At 38.7% G+C, this 20,512-nt stretch overlaps 2 protein-coding genes across 6 annotated transcripts in view; both read right to left on the reverse strand.

Annotated features, from left to right (window-relative positions):
• The window catches only part of POU2F1 (POU class 2 homeobox 1), a 191,029-nt gene that overhangs the window by 154,065 nt on the left and 16,452 nt on the right, over nucleotides 1–20,512 (reverse strand). The window lies entirely within an intron of this gene.
• On the reverse strand, nucleotides 9,448–19,012 carry LOC117309357 (2-hydroxyacyl-CoA lyase 2-like). Its single transcript, XM_033846468.1, has 2 exons — nucleotides 18,953–19,012; nucleotides 9,448–11,177 (listed from the first exon to the last, which is right to left on the reverse strand). The coding sequence occupies exons 1-2, from the start codon at nucleotides 19,010–19,012 to the stop codon at nucleotides 9,711–9,713; spliced, it is 1,527 nt and encodes a 508-aa protein (XP_033702359.1). The 3' UTR covers nucleotides 9,448–9,710.

A 20,512-nucleotide genomic window follows, 5' to 3' on the forward strand; every position in this document is an offset into this window, starting at 1 on the left:
ACTGGTCTCCCTGCCTCCAGTCTCATACCACTCTAATCCATATTCCATACTATCACCTGTGATCTTTCTAAAGTTCAAGTCTAATCATATTTTCCTTTCTTCATACTTTTTAATGTCCCCTTGTTTCCTGCAGCATAAAAACCATCTTATTTCTGACCATCTTCACCACATAATCATGCCAACTACTTGCAATTTCCAAAATTCAGTAAGCTGTTTTTCATCTGTTCTATTGTTCACATTGCTCTCTAGACTGGAATTTTCCTGTGCTACTTTATGGATTCAAGGGGTTTCCCTACTCTAAAACACCTGGGTAAACAAGATACAGCTGTTTCTACTTGTATGAAACCTTTCCTAAGGTACCCACTAGGACTTCTTTGTTTGTGCCCTCAATATACCCAATATAGTTCTCTCTCACAGCACCTATAACACTTCATTGCACTTACCTATTTACAGACTTGTCTCGTTCCTATAGTTTTTAAAAGCAAACATGGCTTAGGATCATTTGAAAAGCTCTGTAAAAATACAGATGCCTGAACCTACCAAACCAAAATTAGGGCCCAGCCATGTACACTGTGAAAAAGCTTCAAGGTGATTAATGTTACCTGCCCCTATCTCTCTAGTTAAAAAACCACTGACAGATGACAATCTGCTTAAGGAAAACAATTCTTACTAATATATCCGGCTCTTCAAATTGTTCTTGGCAGTAGGGAAGCAATAAATGTTATGGAATGAAAGTAAGTCTTACACTTTGCTGTGAATCAGTCACCAAAAATCACCCAATGGAAGAAAATGAATCATAATATATCATTTTGGGGCAATCCAATTAAATGATTTTTTTATACATTGGGTGGGGGGATGGGGAAAGGGACAGAGGAAGAAATTACCCAAACCACCATCTTCTCTGATAATCAAGAATGGAACATTATCCCATACATTCAATTGCTGAAGCCAACGATAAGTGTTTCTGATTTTAACTTCAAGGTACTCTATGGCTATGAGTCAGACTCTAAATAGTACTTGCTGCTTTTTAACAATGAATAAAACTAATACTGCCTTCTGCATAGCTCTCTATGCAGCAAGAATCAAGATATATGTGGAACATAGCTCTGGTAAGAATTAAAGTTAGGCAATGCAAAGAAACAGAATTACCCCTACATTAAATCCCATTTAATAAATATTTTCTGCCTCCCTTCAAGGCCACACGCTAGTTTATTTGTACTAGTAAGGTGAGCAAGGGGCACAGTGGCTGCCCTCACCTAAAGCACATTATCAATGTTGCTCAAATTCACATTAAATAAAATTGAGACTGCCAAATGTTTTATTTGTATACCATCATAACCTTTAAGTCAGATTAATACTCTTATAAAACTTTTAAAAAAGAATACTAAGGCGTTTTCCTGGTTTGTAGCAGCATCATCAAAAAGATTTCCTCTTCAAAACCTAAATAATGTGTGAACAGGCTTTTAAAAAAACTGCAAGTCCCATTGAAGCAATTTAATTCACCATATTATACAGGAGCCTGAAATATTTTGCCACAGGGACCCGACCAAGCAAGAAGAGAGTCTGTTCTACATTCTCGTCAAAATTCAAACTGATAAAACTTCCTAGATGCAGCTAGAGGCTGAGTGTTACTGAAGTTGACTTCTTTTTTCTAGTTGTATTATAAAAGCAAGGAGCAAACAGGAAAAAATTAAATAATACAGCAAAGACATAAAAACTTTCCCTCGGCAAACATTTTCTATTCTTTTCCGCAGTGAGACAGGCAAACCTACCACGAAGTTAAAAAGGAAAAATAAATGTAAGAGGAAGAATTTTATTTCTTTAAAGTAAAAAAATCCTTAACTAAATACAGTTCCAAGTTTCACCCCTCCCCAAAAAAAACTAGAAAAAAAAAAGGATGAAACATGATAATGGAAAAAAAATGACATCTTGTTGTACAAGAGAGTTAGTAAGTTATTACAGAATTCACACAGGCTAGAAGTTTTGCTTCTGACCTTCAAGTACAAACTCTTGGGCTGACGAGAGATAGAAAAATAATAATTCAAACTGTTTAAAGTACTGTAGGCTTTTCTTTGAAGTAAAACTCTTTTGGCCTCATTAACTGAACTTGTCCCTTGATAATCAAGTCTGTCCAAGTTTCAGAAGTACTTCGTGAGTAAATTCATCATAACGTGCACCTTGGGCCATCCCATTTTAAAATATGCATTGCAAAGAACACTGTACTGCAATTAAACAAGGCCATTTTTTAAAACCCCAAAAGCCCAATTAGATTATGTAAATGTGAATTAAATGTATACATAAATCAGTCAATACCCAAAGATCCTGGTAAAATGCCAGCCAGCACAGTCTTTGGCATAAGAAATATTAGAAATGACATCCTAGACGGATACACGCTTTTTCTCTAGTGCCATAAACTAGTCATCCATGTTAACTTGACTCTGCTATGAGCAAAAAAGTATCAAATTTAGTTACATTTTAAAAGAATTTTTTAAAGCTTTTTTATTAGCCAGAAATACCTTAATTCATTTTCCCTCTTGTGGCTCAGTTATGAACATCCTTTGGTTTGGAGTTTGCAAAAAAGTAAAAATCCACATCTAATAAAAGCTGTAACTTAATTACACAATTTTACAGAATATAGATAATAATCTGGTTTGTGTTCTCAAATTATCAACAATGAATTTTATTATGGTGCTGGTTTCCCTTCAGAGCAAGGAAAAATTAACACTGGAAACAGACTTGGGAATCTTAGGTCCCCTTAAACACTTCATATTAGCGATTCTTGCATGGGCTTCTTCAACATGTAAAACTATGCAGGAATAAGTTTGGACAGCTCTTTGGAAAAGCACAATTGAATCCCCCAAACAAGTCTCTCAAGGAGGAATTAGTGGGGACTGCTGTTTTGTAGGTATATTCTACAAAGAAATTGCAAACATCTGTGCTTCTCTTCATTTGCAAAGACACAGGACATGAAACCTGGACTGTTGGTTCTAAATATACTCTCTACAGAGGTCTGTTCAGATAATCCTAATAGCCTGGCCTTCATTTGTAGAAGCATCATGTTATGAGGTAAAAGATAAGAAAACATTAAAAAACACGGCGAAAACTGCCAACCTTTAGAAAAGAAAAACATTTGATTCAAATAACCAATATATAAAGAAGAGATAGGAAAAAATTTAATATTATCTTATACCATATCTATTTTCTCATAATTCTTAATAAAATACAGATAATTTAATTAGTTTACATTATCCACTGTGAAGCCTACAACACTGATATATACTTGCTGATGACAAAAATGATGTAGTGTTTTCACCCACCTTGCAAAAAACCTACTGAAACATACCCTATGATCAGATCAACAAACCCTGGCCGTCAAATCAGGAGAATTTCCAAGAGGTATGACCTTTTAGTGGGAAAATGTCATTTTCCTCGTACCCAATATAGAGAAAACATGAAAGAAAATCAAAATGAAAACTCTCCACTAATATATTGAAAACTATGTCTCCAAACTCTTCTCTCCATACTTAGCAAAACAGTGATAAATACTGGCCCTAATTTATTTAGGTACAAATGAACTCATGATTAGTTTTAAAGCTAAAAACCTCATAGTCTGCTCATGAGATTTTCTTGTAATACCTCTAAAACATGCACACACACAGATCTCACTATTATTACCTGAAATGCTGTTATTTAAATCTTTATTGATTTACTGAGGAACACAATTCTGAAATTACTAAAATAATGTATTAATTTGCTTTAGAACCCTAGCAAAATAAAGTTTGTATATGTGTATTCATTTTCAATCTAGCCTAAACTGAACATAATCAGGAAAATTTGAAGGAATAAAATAACTTACAATAAAGAAGAGAAGGGGATATTATGAGGTATATATATATGTGGATATATATATATATATATATATCCACATATATATATATTGTGTGTGTGTGTGCGGTACGCGGGCCTCTCACTGTTGTGGCCTCTCCCGTTGCGGAGCACAGACTCCGGACGCGCAGGCTCAGTGGCCATGGCTCACGGGCCCAGCCGCTCCACGGCATGTGGGATCTTCCCGGACCGGGGCACGAACCTGTGTCCCCTGCAGCGGCAGGCGGACTCTCAACCACTGCGCCACCAGGGAAGCCCTATGATATACTTTTAAAATAATGCCCTAGTACACCAGAATATTGAAGTATGTATTATAATATATTCTAGGCCCTTAGATTTCCCCTTTTGATGAGATTACTGGAAACCATTTTTTAGAGTCAGTTTGATCCACTCTGTTGATACAAAGAAGGCTTCCAGAGTCCACTAAATGAATAGCTATGCCTAAACTCATAGAAAACCAACAGACTGTACCCTTGTTACTTATATGCAACGATGTTCAGCCCCAAAGTAGTATCCTCTTGGGGGAATGCTAACAAAAAACTAATTCTCTCAAATAATATTACATTACATTTTTTCCCTGATGTTTCTATGGTGACATCCTCAAGAATAAAAATACTATTAAGCATCCTTTTCCCTTCTTACCTAACATTTAAACAATAATTTAAATTCTGAGAAGCACCTACACACATTCTAACCATACACAATTAAAACAAACAGGAACAACAAAAAGAAGACAATATTTCCCAAGCCATGATTACTGCTTTCTTTCTATCTGATCCATGGTGGACAATTCCCAAAACTATCGGCACAATCCAAACACCCTTAACTAAAGATTAAATGTATGTCCATTTGTTCTTCATCTTCTATCCTTTTCTCTTTTTTATTTTCTCAAAAGAAAATGCCAGAACAGATCGCCCAGAATGATAGATAAGGTCAAAATACTGCTAACATAAGCAGTTATGCTAGGAATTATACCGAAAACAGGACATATACAAGAACCTGATCATACAGTGCTCCTTTTCACTGAAGCCTTTGCATTATTCTATGCAAACAAGAATAAGATGTCAACTACAAAGGTAAACACACCCCGTTAATAAAATGAGTATTCGGCAACAAGTGAGGAGCAAAGATGATAACAAAGAGCACCTTGCAAATTATACTTTCACTCCTTCACAGCTCATCACAACGCTCCACTGCACACACAGTCCATCCTCACCCTGGGTGAATCAGCTTCCTCAACACTAATGACTGTTACTTCAATCACTCACACCAATGGTCAGATCTGGAACCCCATCATCACCCAGAACTGTTCCTCCTCTAATACTTCAAATTCTCTCAACACAACCCCACTCCTCCTGGATCGCTCATTCCCTTACTCTCATTAAAGACCTATTCTCCGACTCATCCAGACCTCCTGTCCATCCGTTTTCCCCTAGGCCATCAATTTGCTCCTGTCTTCACTTCTTTCTTAATTCCACTGAGACCACAGGGTCCATTAATGACTTTCTTGTCAATACGTTCCACTCCCTTGTTTCCTTGTCCTTCTGCTGTACATCCCAACAAAGCCCCCAGTCCTGGAGAAATACATCTGACTGGCTTCTCCACTCATACACCTTGGGCTGCTAAGCACTACTGGAAAAATAAAAACAATAGGAGGCACAGCCCTACAGGCTGGTCCTCCACAACCCAGGAAGTTTCCTCATAAATCTCTCTTTAGAACCCAGATTTCAATGGGTTGAGGAGGGAATTAAAGGTGTGTAGCAAAGGAAGGGAGTTCAGCATTTTACATTATGTTCAAAGCAGCTTGGGGATAAGAGGAAAGAAAAGGCTGGTATGTAGAGGGAGCAGAAACAAAGGAGAAGTCAGAGCATGCTGAGGTTTAAGAGGGCTGGTAAGGAGGGAAAGTTTGGAGGGGTTGAGAAGATGAAGGATGTTGAACATTCCTACAGAGGCAGAGAAATGGATAAGATCCATTGATTCAAATTTTATGAAAATAATATATTTGCTTCAGTAATACAAATAACAATGAAAAGGGTTTATCTCCAAAGCAACCAAGAGTTTAACTTCTTGCATTAGTAAAAACCCAAACTCTGAAGTTAGATAGCCTGGATTTGAATCCCAGCTCTTCCACTTCCTAGTTATGTTATTTCCTAAGTAAGTTATTTCATCTTTCTGTGCCTCATCTGTGAAATGGGGATAATCATAATACCTACACAACAGGGTTGTTGTGAGAATTAAAGGAATACACAGAACATACAAAGTGCTTTGAATAGTGACCGGCATATAACAAGCACCATATTAGATGTTAGCTATTATTCTGGCTAAAAACTTAAAATGCTACTTAGATGCTCTTGTGTTCACTTAGTACTAGAAAGAATGTACTGGACTCCCCCTGCCCACCCCCACCTTGCCCCCATATACCCAACCTAATACCTACTATCTTTCAGCTCTGGTCTTCTTCGAAAAGTCTTCCCTGACTCTGCCTCTTTCCCTCTCCCTAAACAACTGGGTTAAGTGAATCTCTTCTATTCTTCCATAGCATACCAGCTTTACAACCTTCACAGCATTTAGCACAGAGTATTAGCTTTCAGTTGACTCGTCTGTTCCCATCCCACCCCTCCCCGCCAACTTGCCACTGATTTGTGAGTTCTTGCAGGATGGGGGCTATCCTTTCTGATTAAAGTTCAGGGGTTAAGAATAAGTGATATATGTAAATCAATATAACATGGTGTCTGATGGGTATTAGACAATAAATGTTAAATAAATGAATAAATCAGTCACTCTAGCCTTAGATGATTGTTTTATACAAGTTCATCTACTAACTTAATGCCTATCATTTATAAACATGCTGCAGTTAAACACTTAAATTAAAACACGTAACTACCCTGAGTTCTTAAAAAGCACTGCACACAGAGGAATTACCACACACCAAAGAAATTACCACACACAAATTTCTTGCAATGTTTTCTAAATTCAGTATATATGCACATTACTCACACAACTTTTTCCAAAATAAACCTGATAATGGGTTAAAAGAAGTAAAACTGTTTGCTATATATTCTGTAAAGCAAAATATATAACTTCCAACTACACATGTCTTTTCACAAACCACAGGTCATTGGATTACCAGAAATTGATACTTCCCCCTCACTGGTGATTATTCTACATGTACTTTTAGTTTAAGCTAACTTTCTGAAGCATGTTTTTTCAATTATATGTATGTAAAACATGTATCATTCCAAGCTATTTTTTTCTCTTCTAAGTCATAAAGATATGTTTTACTTACATTATTGACCAACAACAGAATTCCTACCCAAATGTTAACAGTGTGGTACAGCATGTATAATGGATCATTATATTATGGACAGAAAAAAAGAACTTATAAATAATTCAATGTTCCAACTGCTAAGAAGGTAGAAGCCTAATAAGTACTATATAGCTCAAAATGAAATTCAATTGGGGATGTAAAATTTTCAGAAATTTTGAAACAAAAAAGAAAGAGGAAGAGAGATCTGGAAGAGAGAAAAGTTGGGGGAGAGAAAAGGAAATCTGGGTAAAGATTAAAATATATGCACTGTTTTTTTAAGGGTCCTTTACTAACCCAAACTCATTTTAAAATTTGGGGAAATACAAATTGAATAATGTCTATAACCTGATTTACTTACGAAATTACATTTAGAATGGCATTTAATGCTAAATTACATTTAGCATTAAACTGATGACTGATCACACAGTCATCAACTTCCTTATATTTTTATGGCAACTAAAGTTATAAACTGATCAATTTAAATCTACAACACCTCACTTTTATTAGCCTATGAGAAACAGACAAAACTCTGGCAGAAGAAATTATCAACATAAAAGCAAAGGAAAAATTAAAGACACTGTCTTCCTGTCTTCCAAATAGTGCTAGGAGATACAGAAATCACTAAATCACAATTTTTAAAAAGCCACTATACAAAAGCAAACACATTTTACTTGAAATCTAAAATCTGGAATCTCCTTTCAACTGTAAGACCTTGGGTCAAGTAACTTAACTCCTCTCTAAATGAAGGAGAGTCTTAGGATTGTAAATGCCTTCCAGATCTCACAATCACAGAAATTACCTTCTATGTATTCTTTCATTCTTCATCAAATACATTTTACATTTTCATTCCCCCCACACCTCTTCTCCTTAGGGAGATAGCACAGGAAGTGGCTCTAAGTGCAGGTTACAGAAGTAACACTCTAGGGTTTGTACAAACCCCACTTAGTTAGGAGCTGGATGATCTCCAGCAAGTTATTTCAGTTCCCCAAGCCTGTTTCCTCGTCTATAAAACAGGGGTAATACAAATATCTACCCTCATAAGGTTGCTGTGAAGATTAAAAAGAAAGTGCTTACAACAGTCCTGGCACACAGTAAGATAGCCAATTAAAGCTAGCTACATTATTGTTTTATTTTGAAGGTTTTTAAAAATGGTTTTACTCCTAGACTTCCCTGGTGCTCCAGCAGTTAAGGCTCTGCGCTTCCACTGCAAGGGGGCGCAGGTTTGATCCCTGGTCGGGGAAGTTCTGCATGCCGCAGCCAAAAAGACATTTAAAAAAAAATGCTATTACTCCTTCCATTAAGTGGATAGATACGTAATAGTTTACTTAATCCCATTTAGGTTGTTTCTAAATTTTACCTTTTTTAAGTAAAGTGGATATAAACATCTTTGTGCATTAAGCTTTTTCCAAATGTAGGGAATTTCCTTAGGATGTACCAAGAACTTATATCACTAGGTCAAAAGATATGGATGTTTTAGGGCTGTAAAGAAAGGTTGTATAGATGTATACTTCCACCAATAGATATGATAGTGCCCAATTCGCTGCACTCATGTCAATCAGCACCAAAAATCATATTTTCATTTCTTATAATTTGATTTAAAATGTTGTTGTAATTTGCATTTCTTTGATTAACTGTAAGGCTGAGAATTTATTCTGTTTATTATTAAAAATGCTATAAGAACAATCTCATTCAATAAAAGTTTTTTATAAGTAAAGAAGAAAAAATTATAAAACACATAGAAATAAGGAAATTAAGAATGGACAGAAGAATAAAGTAAGTGTACATTTAGAATGTAAATATGTAAAGTTATTAAACTGAAGTATAATTTGGCACTAAAATTCCTAGCAGCTAAAAGCAAAGAAGAAAATGTTCTGAACTCTGCTTTGGGAGGGTCAAGGTCAGGAGACAGCAGCATTCAATTCCACAAGAAAAGCAAAACTTTTTTCAGGTATTTAGGATCTAAAAGATATTTCTTAGCTGGATCTTCATAAAAAGGATACAAAATGACTTAAGGACAACAATCTCAACAGCAATAAATGACAGAAGGGCTCATTTGCTGCAATTGCATTTCTACCTTACATTTCAAAAATACAAGAAAATTATTCACTAAACATAATTTTGGCACATGAAACTTAGTATTACAGTCATTTCCCAAATTACTACTATACTGCTATCTGCAATTACTGCTTCTTCTAATCTTCCACTTTTTTTTTTTTTTTTTTTTTTTTTTTTTTTGATGAGTACTTGGGCCCACATGCACCAGAGGTGGTTTATTCAATGTGTAAGAGAGAAGGGGAGAAAGGACACAGCTGAGCCCACAAAGAAAAAGGCCCAAGGGCTCTCCAGTGCTGCCAAGGAGCCTCTCTGAGCTCTGAGCCCTCCAGCCCCTCCTTGTCCTCAGGGAGGGTTCTAGGGTCACTGGGCCTCATGGGATAGGCCCAGGGCAAGCAAGGATGAGAAACCAGCTTGGCACAGTCCAGGGGTGGGAAGAGAGCCAAGGGCACTGACCCATGAGGCCCTACACGGCAATGGAGCCATCTCGGAAGTCCGTCCTCCCGATGAGGATGTTGACCACGACTGGGTGGCCATCTTGGCACTGCTGCTGGGCATCGTGCAGCACCTTGACCACCTGATCCTCACTCTCTCGTGAAAGTAGCAAGCCCTGGGCTCCCAGCCCCATGGCCGCCTTGTGATAACCCGTGTAAGCCAAGCCACAGGCCACATTGCTGCCCAGACAGGGCACCTGCTCCCGGGAAATCTGGGTCCAGCCAGCATCGTTCCCTATCAGAGCCATCACTGGGATCTTGTGTCTGACGAAGGTGTCAAATTCGATGAGGCTGTAGCCAAAGGCTCCATCCCCAAACAGGCACCAGACCTCGGCATCCGGCTGACACAGCTTGGCGCCAAGTGCAAATCCCGCACCAACCCCCAGAGTACCGAAGGCCCCAGGATCGAGCCAGCGCAGGGGGCCACGGGGCTGCACCAGGTGGGCGGCTGTACTCACGAAGTCCCCACCATCGACCACCAGAATGGAGTTGTCGGGCAGAGTTTCCTCCACCAGCTGCAGTACCCGCACCGGGTTAAGGTGCTCGGCTACAGGCATCGATGCCTTCTCCCTAAAGGTCTGCTCCTTCTGTCGGTCAGCCTGCCGAAGCTCCTCTGCCCAGTCTGAGGCCCATGTCTGGCCCTGAAGGCCCTGTGCCAGCTTCACCATGAAGGAGCCCACGTCTCCCTGCACAGCCTCCTGGGGCTTCCAGAACATGTCTGAGTTCATCAACATCTCTTTCCGGTTACGGTTGACGATGATGATCTTGCTGCTGCGGCTGAGGACACGGCCATAGGACAGACGGAAGTCACACACCGTTCCTGCCAGGACCACAACATCTGCCTTCTTCAGGGCGGCGCTGCGGTTCTGCCGGATGTGAAGGGGGTGGCTCCGGCCCAGCAGTCCCCGCGCCATCCCGCCCAGGAAGCAGGGGACACCCAGGGTCTCCACAGCAACCCGAAGTTTGTCTGAGGGTGTCGGAGGCAACAGGGCCTGGCTCCCGAGCAGCACAAGGGGCCTTTTGGCCCGGCTCAGGATCTCAACACAGCGCTGAACCTGCTGAGGGGAAGCCTGAGGGATGTCCAGAGGCAGAGGCCCCTCAGGCTGAGGCTCCCAGGCTCCTGCAAAGAGGTTGGCCAGGTAATTCTCTAAGTACCAGGAGACCCCTTGACCCACGAGGCCCTTGGGCGGCTTAGCTGGCACCATCTCCTTCTGAACCATGAAGTAGGGGTACAGCACATCGATAGGCAGTTCCACAAACACCGGGCAGGAAATGGCGCTAACTCCAGAGGAATTCCGCTCCCTTCGTGTCACGTGAACAGGCGCGCGGCTTGAACAGGCTGGGCCGGACAGCTGTGGCCTTGCCCCTTTTGCCCACTTGGATCCGGGGCGCCCTGTAGTCCGGCCCGACGCGCGTGCGCTCAGCTTCCTAATCTTCCACTTTTATCTTGACAAATCTCTAGCATTGAAGGCTTGATCAAATTGAGACAAGCTTATTTACAATTTCTCAAATTCCTTTATTTTTATATGTGAATCTTGGATATTAACAATATGGCTTAGCTGACATCAACATTCTTCTCAATCACCTTGCTTGCTTTTATACTTGCAAGAAGAAATAAACTTAGACTCTCAAAAAATATTATCTTGCCATAAATGGGTATGAAAAATATAGTTCCGACTGAGTGATTTGATATAAACAATTTTACAATAAAATCTTATCCCATTTTTTTGAAAATATTTGGGTCACTGAATGGCCTTTAGCCATACTGGAATTTATCTGAAATATTTTAACAACCATTTGAAATAATCATTACCCCAAATTCCTTCACTTTTATTTTTTAAATTTATTTATTTTATTTTTGGCTGCATTGGGTCTTCGCTGCTGCGCGCAGGCTTTTCTCTGGTTGCAGCGAGAGGAGGCTACTCTTCGTTGCAGTGTGCGGGCTTCTCGTGCAGTGGCTTCTGCTGTTGCAGAGCACGGGCTCTAGGCACGCGGGCTTCAGTAGTTGTGGCACGCGGGCTCAGTAATTGTGGCTCGCGGTCTCTAGAGCTCAAGCTCAGTAGCTGTGGCGCACGGGCTTAGTTGCTCCACGGCATGTGGGATCTTCCCAGACCATGGCTCGAACCTGTGTCCCCTGCACTGGCAGGCGGATTCTTAACCACTGCGCCACCAGGGAAGCCCTCCATCACTTTTAGAGTAGAGTTCTAGCGCTTCCTAAAGGGTAACACATATACAAAGATCCTCCAAAGAAAAGTTTTGCTTTGTTTTTGCTTTGCAAGAATATGTTTGGACACCAAGGGGGGAAATCGGGGGGTGGGGAGTTGGGGGGGGGGTGAATTGGGAGATTGAGACTGACATATATACATTAACATGTATAAAATAGATAACTAATAAGAACCTGTTGTATAGCACAGGGAACTCTACTTCACTTCGCTGTACAGTAGAAATTAACACAATATTGTAAAACAACTACACCCCAATAAAAAAAAAAGAATATGTTCCTATTCTTCTCTCCCAGATTTCTCTAAACTACAGACATTAAAGCTAAAGAATACTGGACACAAAGACCTGTGATCAACATCGGATAATCCTATGTTATAAAATGCTTAAATAAATATTGTAGCAAAGTTAATAACGTCACTATCTTTACATGAGTGGGTTCTATATGAAAGGAAACAGATGTAATAGGAAAAGGTAAAGGATGGCAAAAATGACATTAAGAAACTTCATATACTTATTTCTGAAATTCTGCCTGAAGTCATCACTTATCACAGATTTGGTCATTCATTTTCTTCCCACCCCAACCCAGGCCACCTTGAAAAATTGTGAAAACAGATAGAACCTTCTTCATCTAATCCATGGCTCCATTTTACAGATGTAGAAATTTTAGCCCAAAGAGATTAACATCACAGAAGTAGACAGTGGCAAAAACGGTAGTGGAAACTTCAAAATTTGGACAAGAAATCAAGCATTCTGGCTTCTTATATCGTACAGAATAATGCAAATATTAGTTAGATGCTACTCTTCCATCTCTCAATCAAGTACCCTAAGTATCTGATGTCAGTGCATTCTTTCTTCCTACAATGTCATGGCGTTTCAATGACTATGAACAAAACTGTGCTTTGTGTTCTCATGACAGCTATGATATGCTTCAGAGACTTTTTAGTTTTTCTAACATTTGATATTTCTTCCTATCATGTTTGTGTTACTTCCTAAAAGATGTTGCTAAAAAATAACTAGGTAATAAATAATATTAAGATCCCTCCCTTCAGAAAGTGAGGTCCTCAAAAAGGAGAGGTTTTTCCTCATTTCGTTTTCACTTCCCAGGCCCAAGATATTGATCTAAAGAATACCTTTTTTAAGGACAGTATTACTTCCCACACATATTCCACCAATTTAATGTATATCTAGATTAGCAGTTCTCTAATTTTCTTTTTTTTTAATCTCAGGGCCCTTTTACACTCTTAAAAATTATTGAAGGCCCTGTGGTATGCCAATTTTTAGGATGACCCAAAACAATCCCCAACTCTTGGTATTCGTGCCCTGTGTAGTCCTCTCCCCTTGAGTGTGGGCTGAACCAAGTGATCTGCTTGTAAGAAATAGAATATTACAAAAAGGATGCGATTGCTACTGTGATTTCTAACACTCTTTTCCTGCCAGCACTCTCTAGCTCTTCTTGTGTGCTTGCTCTGATGAAGCAAGCTGGAGAAGCCCACATGGTAAGGAACTGAGGGCAGCCTCCAGCCAACTGCCTGGAAGGAGCCAAGGCCCTCAGTCCAACTGCCAGTAAGGAACTGAACCTAGCCAACAGCCATGTGAGTGACCTGGGAAGCAGGTCATTGCCCCGCTGAATCTTCAGATGAGATTATGGTTCTGGCCAACACCTTGACTACGGCCTTTTGAGAGAATGAAGCAGAGGACCCAGCTAAGACATGCCCAAATTCCTGACCCACAAAAACTCATCCTTTTCCTTTTCATGCTACCCTCTAACCTAAGGTGTATTCCCAATCTCAAAGCTCCAGAGCTTATATTCTCATATTGTTCCAGCCTTCAATTTAGCAAGCCTTATACAGGGAGGACCTTTTGCTATCTCAGATGTCCAGTGCTCAGGATTCTCAGAGCCAGGATGAGTAGAAGAACATGGGAAGACACAGGAAGACTCTACTCTGGGTCAGTTATGAAGGGCAGATACAGATAAGAGAGCAAAAGAAGAAATAGTTCTATGTAAGAGCTGCTAACATCTGTATCTTTTACTAGGCCTATCAGTATGCTCGTGGTAGTGAGCATGATGCTAATTATAATACATGGGACATGTTAAAATGAAGACTGCCAATCCTGAAATGAATTTAATTCAAGAAAATAGTTTAATAAATATTTACTTAATATCTTCTATGAGCTAAATACTGTGCTAAAATGAGGTACTAAAATCAACAAAACTTGGCTTCTTCAAAACTCTCAAGGACCCCAAAGTCTAATGATTACTTGAGATGGAGAACTTAAGAGAAAAATTAAGCAAAATCTACTTTGCAAAGAATAAAAATTACAGGTAACATTAAACATCGTGTTCATTTTGCTGTTTTGTTTGATATGAATAAATTATTTAGGCTTCCAAAATTTACTGCTTATCTACTGACAGTATTTAAAAATCAAAGGAGCCTTTGCAAATGTGGCTAATCATTTGCTACGTTTGTAAATTTGTATGACACATTAAAAATGTTAGCACTTGTTCATACTTGCTTTTCTACTATGAGGGTTCCAAGTCATCAAAAGATTTAAAAGTAATAAGAAATAACATATACAATTTTTACAGATCCCAGGGTAGGAAAAAAAAATTGTGGATTCCATTTTCCAGGCAAAGTGCTCAGCAATCTATGTACATTATCTCATTTAATTCTAAACACAGCTATGTGAGGAAGAATATTTACAGATCATTTCTCAGAGACCAGGTTTTCTTCAGTGCCTAAAATAATGCCTAGTATATAGTAAGCAATGAAATTTCCTGAAGGAAGAAAGTTATTGGTCATGTATTCAAACCAATTTGTCAGATTCCTGGGCTACTATTCTTAACTACCATGCGATAGAGCCCCAGTTAAAATGTAAAATAGAGCTGGAAACAGATGCAGGTGAACATCTGTTACACAGTGGCACTAAAGAACAAAGATCTGGTCTCAACTAAGTGACACCTCCTCAAAATTCGACTGAGTCAAATAAAGATAGAATTCATTTTGAGAGACTAAGGACTAAGAGACAGAAAGAGAATATGCCCACATGTTTGCATATTAATATATTAATTTTGAATTTTGTCTATACTGTACAGATATAATATTTATCCTATGCAAAAGCAGCCATCATAAATATATTACTTTATCTGAAGTATCGTTTCACAACAAAACAATTACAATTAGCACAAACTCGTAAAGGTTTTGTACTTTCTGTTACTTTGCTAGTAAAAACAAGTAATAATTCCAAACATGAAAACTTGGGTCCATATAAATTAAGTTGTGGCTCCTGATCTGGGTTGATTTTACAAGGGTAAAATCAAGGGTAGCTAAGTAAGGGTACCCTTTACTATGAGAAAGCTGGTCTTGGAATCTTCTGTGATTTGGGTTCTTACACCAGCAACTTTCCATCTATTTTTCAAATACCAGCTTTAAAAGTCTTTCAGCAACATAACAAGGGCAAGCAGCTCTTCCATGAGGTCCAGAATAGAAAACTGGTGTACACACACACACACACACACACACACACACACACACACTTTCCAAAGGTATCCACGTCCTATTTTACTTTTACATCACTGTTCAGAGTGCTGAAAGTTTCATTCATGGCATTTATTTTGACTGTCACTAGATAGGCTGAACAACTCAGAATTGATACCTCAACTCCAAAACCAAAGAGCATGAAAACTGTGCTTCTTAATAATGTCCACAATGCTTTATAAAAGTGCAGGGCTTCCCTGGTGGCGCAGTGGTTGAGAGTCCGCCTGATGATGCAGGGGACACGGGTTCGTGCCCCAGTCCAGGAAGATCCCACATGCCGCGGAGTGGCTGGGCCCGTGAGCCATGGCCACTGAGCCTGCACGTCCGGAGCCTGTGCTCAGCAACGGGAGAGGCCACAACAGTGAGAGGCCCACATACAGCAAAAAAAAAAAGTGCGAAGGAGCGAGAAACACTTAAACACATAATTATCTCTAAAATTATTTTGCCACCCAACAGGTAACTTTGTTTCCAAAAACTTGAAGAAAAGCGATTGACAATAACAAAGAATTTCTGCTAAAAATACCTTCCTTAACCAATCAAACAGAGAAGTCAACTAATGTTAGCTAAAAACTGGAATCAATACCCTTAAATTATTTTAAACAAAGTCCACCACTTTCTAGTGATGTTAACTTTGGAAAATTACGTAACTTTCTTGTACCTTAGTTTCCACATCTACAAAACAGAGATTCAACAATACCTATATCATAGTATCACAGTTGAGGTGAGGATTAAATTAGATAATTCATGTAAAACACAGCACAGTGCCTGGCACATGGGCCAAAACCAAATTTGATAACTTGTTATTTTATACTACCCAGAACCATTCTATCTTAAGCTAATACTGCCAATTGAGGTTGTCTGTTAATTTTTCAGCTCACAAAACTAACCTTGCTGTCAACTTATTTATCCACAGCAAATTTTGCTTTCAAATTCTTGTAACAGCATCACTTCATGTGCTCAAGTAACTTTTTGCTGACCTCACTATGTTTACTACCCAGCAGTAGCTAGAAGCAATGAGGTTTCTGATTCCTTCTTTTTAAATACAATATTTAGTTATTTCACCTGGCACTAGAAGAAGGATTCTGTAGACCATTTGGAGACATGCCTGTAAGAAGACAAATGAGTTATAATGGAAGATACCATTCTGCTAAAGTTATTGCTTTACACTGGCCAATGAGGCAGATGAGTAAAACAGGAAAGGAGGAGAGGTTAACTGCTATCTCCTGGGTGACAATTTCATTACAAAACAAGGAGTCCCTAATGCAAGAGTTCCAGAAGTTGAGTTCTGAATCAGAATGGATATTCCCATAAACATAATGTTGAAGAACTCTGGGGAAGGACTTTAAACCACTGCAAAAAAAGAACCTTCATCAGGACTCTGGGAACATTTGTTAAAGATGTTTGTACAAAAGCACAAGAAAAAGTGAGTTAATAGCTGACTTTCAATTATCCATGAGACACTTATCTTGGAACAAATTAACAATTAATACACAAGCTTACCCAAGGCATAAACAAAACTCATTTATCTGCTGTCCTACATATTAAATCAGGAATGGCAGGAATCCCTTCTCTACTTAACTATTTCATGATTTTAAATATATCTTCCTCCTTTAAAGCAATAAAATTACCAAATATTACATATATATGTGTGTGTGTGTACAGGTATATATATAAACACTCCTAAATTACCTCTAAATCATGGCCAGTATTCAACTCTATCCTTTTCCCTAACGTTAATTTCCTCACTACCCTACCAAAGCACACATTTTCCAATTCATCCTTTAGTTTTTTATATTTCCGCCTTGAAGAAGGTTGTCTTTATAGCTGAGGCTCTTAATCAGGGTTCATATATTTATATTCTTATTCTCAGTGAATAGCCTATTCATATACTTTGACCATTTTTCTATTGGGGTGCCTGTCATTTGTTATTGATGTCTAATGATACTTAATAAATTAAGAAAAATTAACTCTATCATTCTTATAGGCTACTAATATTTCTCCATATAACTTAATTATATTTGTAGAGGCTTTTGGCAGGAAGAACCTTAAATACTTTACATAGTTAAACCTATCAATCTTTCCCTTGTATGGCATCTGAGTTGTACGCCATGTCAAAAAGCTTTTCCATGCCTAAAACTAAATAAAAATTCCTACTTTTTGTCTTAGTACTTTTCTGAGTTTTTCTTTGAACATTCAAATCTTTAATCTCTCCAGAATTCATTTTTGTGTATAGTATAAGGTATGACCCTGACACACATTTTTTTTTTCCAAATAGACAACCAACTGTCCTAATACCACCTGGTCGCCCTACCTAATGTCAATTTCCATCACTCCAGGCTCCTAAACTCTGGTTTAATGCTGACAGGAAACTTTCATGTCTGCATTAAAGTGATCACTTTTCAAAGCTTGCTGTTGTTCAAGGAGCTATGTATTCTGCTTTGAGCATTCCCAGCACCTGCTAGAATTAAAATAAAAAAGGGGTCAGGGGATGAGAGTCTCAACTGTGACTACAATGCCAAAATATAACCGTTAAGTCACCACAGCTTTCTTTGTGTATGTACACCTGTAGTATGCACTAAAATCACCACCTGAATTGTTTCCCATGGACAGCACTTTTAGATAGGCTCTTTTACTCTGGCAAAGTTTTGAAAACTATACAAGATAAGCATCATTTATTTATTTATTTATTTTTGTCCTCCCCCTCCCCCCCAGCATCATTTATTATAACTGGGAGTTAACTATGCCTTACCAGCATGGCAAACAAGAACACCACAGGGGGCTTGCCTGGTGGCGCAGTGGTTGAGAGTCCACCTGCCGATGCAGGGGACATGGGTTCGTGCCCCGGTCTGGGAAGATCCCACATGCCGCGGAGCGGCTGGGCCCGTGAGCCATGGCCGCTGAGCCTGCGCGTCCGGAGCCTGTGCTCCGCAATGGGAGAGGCCACAACAGTGAGAGGCCCGCATACCGCAAAAAAAAAAAAAAAAAAAGAACACCACAGGGAGTTTAGATCCACAAACAATACAAATTTCAACCTTTCCCCCTTATTTAAAAACAGTTTTTAAGTAGTCTATTTAACCTAGTGTTCTCTTTCTGTCAGTGGCAAACAATTAAAAATAGAAATGGGAAGCCTAGAAAACAAAAATTTTTCAGGACGTGCCTAGCACTGTTCAGGGCAAAATACATCCTAACCAGCAGAGAAGGTACGTCCTAACCATTAGCATATTTAATTAATTTCTTTGGCCTTGACCAAAAAAGAGTTATTAAGCAACTCTTCTGATTACAATTTGGCTTCTCTTAAAGTGAGATAATGTACTGCTGAATGGCCAAAAATTCTGGTCCACTTCACAATTATATTTCTCATAACAGATTTATAGGTTAACACAAACAGGCATTGTTTCTATTTCTGTCTATTCTGTATTTGGTTAGCAAGAGTCAGTTCTATTGAACTCAATTACCTGTAAGTATGGTAACGAAATCAAGTTACTGACAATCAGGCTGCCAATGAGTGTGCCCATGTGGTATTACCCTTTGAGGTGCTGCCTGAGTAGCCATCTCCCTGAACAAGATCATCTAACTTCAATGATAAGCACCAACAAATATAATTTCAAACCCAGTGCATATGTATTCTGAAAAGACTTAATAACCTACATTGTGCCCTTAACTCTGTACTAATGTGAACAAAATGGATAAACTTCCTGTCCTCACAGAGCTTATAATCTATACAAAGTTGAAAGAATATTTATGGAAGATTGCCTAAAGGATATGCAACATCTCCATCCTTCTAATTATTCCAAAATCTCTTCCCCTTTTAAGCCACACTCTGTTTTGAATCCTCCTCGTCTCCCCACCACGTTAAGTGTCTTTATTAATGATGATGCATCTGGCCTACAGAAGGGCCTTATGAAGTTTGTTGGTGCATGCATAGTAGGACTACTGTAAGGCCACTGTTCACTCCATTACATGGGGTCCTGTTTATAAGGTCTCTGAGGAGCCATTTCCTTCTGATCTTAGTGTCAGGAGTTCTGCTTTTTTAAAACAAAGGTTTGTTTGCTTTCAAATGTTATGAACATAAATTACCTGGGTTTCTTTTTTTGCGCCATCTACAATGAAGCTTAGAGAAGTATTTGTGCCCCACTGAAAGCAAATATTACATTTTTCTATTAGAATTTTGATTTTATTTTATATTTTGCATTTCTTGCTATAGTTTATGAATCTCTACAAACCACATTAAATTTTGGGGTGGACAAAATGTAACAAATGGATAAAGTTTGCATTAATGCATCATAAGGAAAATGTTTTTAAATTTAATGGATCAGAAAACAAAATCATACGAGAAGTCAAGGGAGACAAAGGATTTCGAGAGTATGATACACAGATTTAAAAAATAAAAACCAGTCAACTCTCAATTAACATGGGGTAACTGGAAAGGGAAATTAAGAAGGGAAACAGAAGAAAGATCAGAGAACATCCCAAATAATTTTTTTATTTACAGAAATTAGATCAATGTAGTTAAAAATGACTTTGTGTAAATTTGAACTTATTGTATGGTTAAAGTTACATACAATATTTAGAAATATTTATTATTCCACAGGTATCACTCAAAACAGTAAAAATAAAACAGTCAAAATTGATAAAGAAAACATTAAAATTACTTGATAATGGCCAAAAGGGTACACCTGGAAAAACAAACAGACTGTTGTTATAACCCGTGTCTTATCTGAGCTCTTCCTCCCCACCCCCAAATATTAGGAAAAACCCTATGCATGGCAACAATCTGAGTCTACTGACCTCTCAGCTTTCCAATTACCTGGCATAATCTAGGCAGGTGTTTAAACTCCACGACATGCCAAGATCATGTTTTTGCTAGACAGCCTCTTTCCTTCAAGGTCACTGTCATCTTTCCTAGCAACCAAGGGACTCTACAATGATGTCACTGCTGTATGTCAACTGGGGCTCACACATAACACTGTTGAGCCATCTCCACTCAGAAGTTAAATTACCTTCCTCCTCATTGT

Source organism: Tursiops truncatus, chromosome 1 (genome assembly GCF_011762595.2).
Source record: "Tursiops truncatus isolate mTurTru1 chromosome 1, mTurTru1.mat.Y, whole genome shotgun sequence".
Taxonomy (NCBI): domain Eukaryota; kingdom Metazoa; phylum Chordata; class Mammalia; order Artiodactyla; family Delphinidae; genus Tursiops; species Tursiops truncatus.